This window comes from Quercus robur, chromosome 2 (assembly GCF_932294415.1).
Source record: "Quercus robur chromosome 2, dhQueRobu3.1, whole genome shotgun sequence".
NCBI lineage: Eukaryota > Viridiplantae > Streptophyta > Magnoliopsida > Fagales > Fagaceae > Quercus > Quercus robur.
Genome location: NC_065535.1, coordinates 39018898 through 39025714, shown reverse-complemented (window position 1 = coordinate 39025714; position 6817 = coordinate 39018898). Strand labels below are relative to the sequence as shown.

Below are 6817 nucleotides of genomic sequence, written 5' to 3'. Positions count from 1 at the left end.
AACAAGGGCTGGTTGCCCACTTTCAAGCCTCTTGCTAAGGACCTTTTTGGGCTGGAACTCTTCTCCATTTCAGCACTTTTAGTTGGGCCACATGGCCCTTTGTTTGCTTGGTCTTGTTCCCTACTTCATGAGATTCTTGGGCCTACAAAATGGGCATTAAAGACATGTTTTGTCATGGGGTTTTTACTCCTCATAGGCTTTAGTTGTTTGTAGAAATAAAATGAATCCATGAGCTTTTATGAAATATTTATGATAGATTTTGGGTATTAATTTTCATGAGTTTTAAATAACAACTTGTATAGTTTCTCATAATTTTTGCCACAGATTACTTTGTAAATTATATTTTCTTTGGGGCTTTTTAAATAATGACCTCTAATATTTTTCTTGAGAATAATATTTACCATGGGTTTTAAATAAACATGATAACAAACACTATAATGAAATAATGTGATGTTCTTATGAGTTACTCTATAGATAATCATAATGGACATGTAGGATGAATAATTACCATGAGTTTTGGTAATAAATACTATGAATGTTGTGATGTAAGATAAATAGTGAATATGAGTTTATAATATGAAATTAATGTCATGGGTCTAATAATCATAACTTTCCATGGGCTTTTATAAAATGATTGCCATGGGTTTTGAGAATAAATAATTCATAAATTCCATGAGCTTGTAATATTATAATAATAGGTTTAAGAATCTAAAGTATTGTTCATTATTGGACTTTTAAGTGAAATAACTATGATATAGTATTTTGCCAAGTATTAATAATCCTGGGCTTTTGATAAAATAGTGCTAAGTAGTTAGCTTGGGCTTTTAATAGTGCCAACGTAAGTTGGGCTTTTGATATTGTCAATAAGAATTGGGTTTTAAATATTGCCAGTGAGAACTGAGCTTTAATATTGCTAATGAGAATTGGGCTTTGATGTTGCCAATGAGAATTGAGTTTTGATGTTGCCAATGAGAATTGGGGTTTGATGTTGTCAATGAAAATTGGGTTTTGATGTTGCCAATGAGAAATTGGGCTTTGGATAAATAAATTGCCATGGGTTTAAATCATGGGTTTTGATCATAGATTTGAATTCCATTGATAAAATTGTTTTGCCATGAACTTGAATTATGGGCTTTTCAAATATTGTCAAGCATAAGTATTATTGGGTTTTAAATAGAATCGGACATGTTTATTGGGTTCATAGGGCCGGTTTTGGGCTTAGCTAAATAATGATAATAAAATTGGATAAAATATGAGTTTTTGGGCTTTTTTGTGATATTTTATATCATAACTCAATTTAGATGATAAGATATGAAACATTTGTGATTAACATAATAATAGAGCAAAAAATATTTGGGAAAACCCAATAACTTATTAGCGGTATCAATAGGTGGTACTCAAATTAAATTAGGTGTAAAAAAAAAAAACCCTAACAAATACTGTATATGATATTAGATACTACTTTCTAGTGAAATAATTGCGGGCTTAATTAAAAGGAGAAAAGAGGTAAATTCCACTTACATACCCTGAAGCTTGAGTTAATGTCAACCAGGTCTAAGACATTTTAAAATTGACCAATTTATATGATATTAGTTTATCTCTCTTCCTTTTGTGACTCTCTCCTCTTACGTTCCTCTTCTCTCTTCTCTCTTCACTCATTCCTCTCTCTCTCTCTCTAACCTCAGATCAGCCACAACTATTGCCACATCCAACTTAAAACCCAATTTTACCACCCAAATCTGAAAAGTCCATAGCAAACCCACCACCACCACTCCACTGCAAATCCACCCCATATTAGAACCCACCATTATCACCGACCACAAAACCCAACCAAACCCACAACACAAAATCCAAAAAACCCATAACAAACCCACCACCACATTGGAACCCTCAACCACCCTACTACAAATCCACTTCGATCGGAATCCACCACCGACCCTACCGCAAATCCAACCTAGATCAAACCCACCACCACCACCACCACTAAAAATGACCACCAGCCAAAAAAAAAAAAAAAAAAAAAACCCACACAACAAAACAACCACACCACTGTAGTTGCTTAAGAGAAGAAAGTGACAATCAAAGGATGAGTTAGAGAGAAGAGAGTGGGTTGGGTTGGAGAGAGAGAGAGAAGAAAGGTCTAAGAGAGAGAGAGAGAGAGATGTTTGAGAAAGAAAAAGAAAAATGAGTAACTGAGCTTAAAGAATTTGGGATTAAAGCCCGGTTTGGATAGCACGTTCATGTTCACGTTTGTAAGGTTTGCTCGTTTTCAGCTTTTTTTTTTTTTTTTTTTTTTTTTTTTTTTTTTAAGACTAGCGCCTGGTGCATTGTTCATGTCCCATGAACAGTGCACCAAGGCACATGAACAGTAAAAAAAAGAGTGAACAGTAATTTTTCACACATTTGAAAAATATTTTATTACAATGTTTTCAGTTTTCAATTTTCAATTTTTAACAAAATAAGCTGTATCCAAACGGACCTTAAGTTGTCTTTAGGAATCAAATTGGTTAATTTTGAAATATCTTGAAACTGGTTAGTATTAACCCAAACCTCATGGTATGTTGTGAAATAAAAATAAAAAATAAAATAAAAATTCGGCAACTAGCCTATCAAAAACCGTTGTTAATCGGATCCAATCACCACGGCAATCGGACCATCCCAATCACCGTATCCAACGGTCAAAACCCAAACCAAAATTCAAATCTTAATCCACACCCAAACCCTACCAAAACAAAAACTAGCCGTTACGAGAGCGTCCCTGTCATCTAAATGTAATACAAATCCTCTATACCATCATTCATTGTTTTCATCAATTTCAAAAGATCAAACACACAAAGCCCCTCCTTTCTCCATCTCTCTTTCCCTTTTTCACATTAAAGGATTAGAATACCCAAAACCCAGTCCTTTTACGGCATTTTCCGATGGATTTGATCGGCAAGAACGCCGGAGCCGTGACCCCAGTGAAAGACCCACGTGGGTCTCGGTCCAAGATTCAAGAAAATCATAAGCCTTCTGAGAATTTGAACCCCAATATCTCTCATTCAAGCCCTGTTCTAAAACCCACGAGTTCCCCAGTAATCAAATCCGCAAAGGCGCAGAAATCGGTTTCAAAGAACCCTAATCCGATGCCAGCGTACTCACCCCGGAATAAGATCCGTGATCGAAAGTTTGTGGTGGCGAAGAAGAATCTAAAGAAAGATAATTTGGGGTCGAGGGTTGAGTGCAAGTGCAAAGAGATGGTTGGTGGTGGTAATGGTAATGCCAAGAAGTGTTTGTGTGTGGCCTATGAGAATTTGAGGGCGTCCCAGGAAGAGTTTTTCAAGAATCGAAGCGAAGAGGCCAGGAAATCCGACCAGTTGAAGGGTTACGATAGAGCTGAATGTGAACTTGAAGAGGAAATAGAGAAGGGTTTGATGCTACAAGACCAGAATATTGATGATGATATCAAGTATGAAGGGAAGGTGGAGGAAAGTGATAGATCTGCGGTAAATGAGTCCTCAGATAGAGATAGTCAAATGGGTAGTTCAACAATTAAGAGAAGGAGGAACAAGTTGTTGGAAGAGGCAAGGAGTAGTGTGCCTGAATCTGGGTCTGGGAGAGTGCAGCATTTGGTGAAGGCCTTTGAGAAGCTTCTTTCAATACCTAGTTCAAAGGATTCCAATGATGAGAAGGAAGCAGAAGAGAACCAAAAGAAGGCAATAAAATGGGCTTTACCGGGATTGCAGGCTCCTAAGGTTCCAGAGACACAGGTTTCTTCTTCTTCTTTCAGTCCATCAGAGTTGTTCTTGACATCGGAGAATCTTGGTCTGGATTCGAGGATTTCGGTTTCATCTTCATGGGATAGTAGCCAGGGAAGGTGGGTAGCAATAGCTTGATTTATTCTAGTTAGCATTAGTTTTGATACTTTTCAAATTATTTGATTCGGTTTGCTTTTGTATCTTTTTTGTTTAAGTATTTCAAGCAGGACTTCTAATGGGGGTCGAAGGAGCCGAAGAAATGTAAGATTTATTAACTATGTTAAGCACTATTGGAGATGAAAGTAAATGTTTCATTAACTAGTCGACTCTTATTCTTATGTTCGTGTTTGTGTTTCAGAGCTCTGAATCTTATACTACAATGGGTGGAAGGAGATGGAAGAAGAAGCAGCTCAAGGTTACCAGCCAAAAACCGTTCAAGCTACGGACAGAGGTGAGTATAATGAAAGTCAATTGATTATGAACACTGCACCTTAACTTGCATTAGATCTGCCTTTTAACTTTCGTTATTGAATCTCGTTGTAGCAAAGGGGAAGACATAAGGAAGAAGAATTTATGAAAAAATTACAAGAAATAGTGGTAGAGGAGGAGAGGCAGCGGATTCCAATTGCACAAGGTCTCCCATGGACAACAGATGAACCAGAGGTGAGGCCATTTTCGGAACAAGTTAATAGGTTATCTTGGACTTCTTAATTTTAACTTTAGCATTATAAGGACTGACAGTAGCTTTCAAACCAACGATTTAAATCACATGAAAAAACAAAATGAAACATTTTGATTTTTGAGTTTGCTTTTAACTTTAAGTGCTCTCATAATAGTTCATGTACTTTATTGCCATGTTAATTGGAGAATTACTTTATAGGTTAATGCCTTTTTTAGCATATTTTTAGTCCAGGGAGTTTCAGAAATTAAATATTGGTTGTTTGTGCTTAGTGACTTTATTTGCATCTTTGGTGCTTGTTATCTCAGTGCTTGATAAGACCTCCAGTGAAGGAGATTACAAGGCCTATAGACCTAAAGCTTCACAGTGATCTACGAGCAGTAGAACGTGCTGAGTTTGACCATCAGGTGCTTTTCTAATTATTCCAATGGATTATGCCTTCCTTTAATTCATTAGAATGCACTGCAATGAACCTTCACCCCCCCCCCCCCCCCCATCCCTCCTTTTTCCTTTTTTTTAAGAACTCATGAAGTTAACACTTAACATTCTACTTTGGGGCCTAACAGAGATTTTATCATGGCATGACCCTTTTTGGATAGTGTTTGACTCTTGACAAATCATTAGCAATGCTGATCATGTCTGATAAGACTTATTGTTATTAATAAGTTGCTTAGGGCATAATTGGGCAATATAAGCGTAAATGGGTAATTGTCATAAAACAATGCCATTTCTTATGGTGGTTAACTTGTATTTGTGGGTGTTCTTGTTGTCCTAAATATACTGAACTTGATTTTGTAAGATAAAATTTAGAGAGCAACGGAAGAAAATAAATAACGAACACACTTTCAGCCATAGTTGTTCAAAGTGTATGGAGAAAAAGAAGACTTACTATATGATAGTTTATCTATAAAAAGTGTCTTCTAGTCAATGTCCTTTACCTCACATATTTCCTTCTGATGGAGATATGCTATATATATAGGCTAGACTAGGGACCCTTTTAAATTAAGATTTGTTCCATAACCCTCCTTCTATCAAGGAGTTTAAAACTTGTAACTTCAAGGAGTTTATTAACCAAAGGGGTTATACCAATTGAGAGTTACCTAGATATTGTTATTCACCATAATGTTTTTCACAAATAAAATCCTTAAGAGATGAGTTTTCATTTATCACTTAAATGTGGGAGTCTTTTTAAAATCTTACAGATTTATTGAGAGACTTCAAAATCGAATTAACTTTCCATTTGTATGCTTGTTGTTTGTGTGCATATCTAGGTAGCAGAGAAGATGAGCCTGATTGATCAATACAAGATGGAAAGAGAGAGACAGCAGAAGGTATGCTAGATGAAGAGGATGATTTTGTAGCTAATGTCACAAAGTAGTATCTGTTTCATCTAAATTGTGTATGTTGGTATATTACTCTTGCAGTTGGCAGAAGAGGAAGAAATAAGAAGGTTGAGAAAGGAACTCGTTCCAAAAGCACAACCTATGCCCTATTTTGACAGGCCTTTCATTCCCAGAAGGTAAAAGTTGTATCTGGTTTAAAAAACAGGATTTCATTCTAGCTTGTTTTTATGTTTGGTAATATATACAGTAGTTATACACTTTGAAAAGTCATATCCTTATTAATACATGTAGTAGTACCCTATTAAAACATGAGTTGCAGGTTCATACAATATAGAAGCTTAACCAACAATATGTTTGTTATGATAGGCTATGACCCATTTCAGTTTTTGTATGCAACTTGAGTCAATTATAGCTTGTAATGGTAGTTGGTCTGAAGTCCAGAATGAAAGAACACTGTTTCTGAACAGACTAGCCCTTCCAAGTCTATTGAATTCTGCTCACCCAGGACCGTCATGCAACATAGTTTATCTATGATATAGCCTTTATATTGGAGTTAATTTGTATTTTATTCATTGATTAGGTCCGACTGCTAATAACAAACTTTCAGGTTGAATGTGCTAAAAATTTTCAGGTCATGAAATTCCTTCTTCCTGGCAATTATAAATTACTCACATTGTTGTTTCATTTGTTTAAGGTCAATGAAGCATCCAACTGTACCTAGAGAACCAAATTTCCACATACCTCAACATAAGAAGATCAAGTGCTGCCTGTCATGGGATGACATCAGTAGCTACGCTTACCAACTTTGAAGTACAAGGAAAAATAAAAACCTGAGAGTATTATCATGCTGTTGTCACCAATTACTGAATGATCATTTTTTTTGGCGGGGGGATCTCTCTCTGATTTTTTTTGCTTAAGTTTGGATATGAAGCAACCAATTTAGTTGCACGCTGGGGGAATATGACTATGCGTAACCATCAGTCTGCAGACTGCAAGTTGAAAGAAATATTGAAAGTCGGAAAATCCAATAAAATAAAAACCTTATAGTTTTATATAAC

At 36.0% G+C, this 6817-nt stretch overlaps 1 protein-coding gene across 2 annotated transcripts; it reads left to right on the top strand.

The window, feature by feature from the left end:
* Positions 1-2735: 2735 nt before the first annotated feature.
* Positions 2736-6676, top strand: LOC126713629 (microtubule-destabilizing protein 60-like). 2 transcript variants are annotated; one of them, XM_050413437.1, is made up of 8 exons: positions 2736-3856; positions 3965-3998; positions 4096-4188; positions 4281-4400; positions 4725-4823; positions 5688-5747; positions 5841-5935; positions 6454-6676. In XM_050413437.1, the coding sequence occupies exons 1-8, from the start codon at positions 2922-2924 to the stop codon at positions 6566-6568; spliced, it is 1551 nt and encodes a 516-aa protein (XP_050269394.1). In that variant the 5' UTR covers positions 2736-2921; the 3' UTR covers positions 6569-6676. The 2 variants fall into 2 exon arrangements, with proteins under 2 accessions (XP_050269394.1, XP_050269393.1); XM_050413436.1 differs by having other exon boundaries at positions 2740-3856; positions 3953-3998.
* Positions 6677-6817: the final 141 nt, after the last annotated feature.

Bases quoted from the DNA above. Each gene is read 5' to 3' on its own strand.
- LOC126713629 (XM_050413436.1), top strand. From the start codon at position 2,922: ATGGATTTGATCGGCAAGAACGCCGGAGCCGTGACCCCAGTGAAAGAC. The intron at 3,857-3,952 runs GTGGGTAGCAAT...TTTTTGTTTAAG, and splicing joins TGGGATAGTAGCCAGGGAAG to TATTTCAAGCAGGACTTCTA. The intron at 5,748-5,840 runs GTATGCTAGATG...TTACTCTTGCAG, and splicing joins AAAGAGAGAGACAGCAGAAG to TTGGCAGAAGAGGAAGAAAT.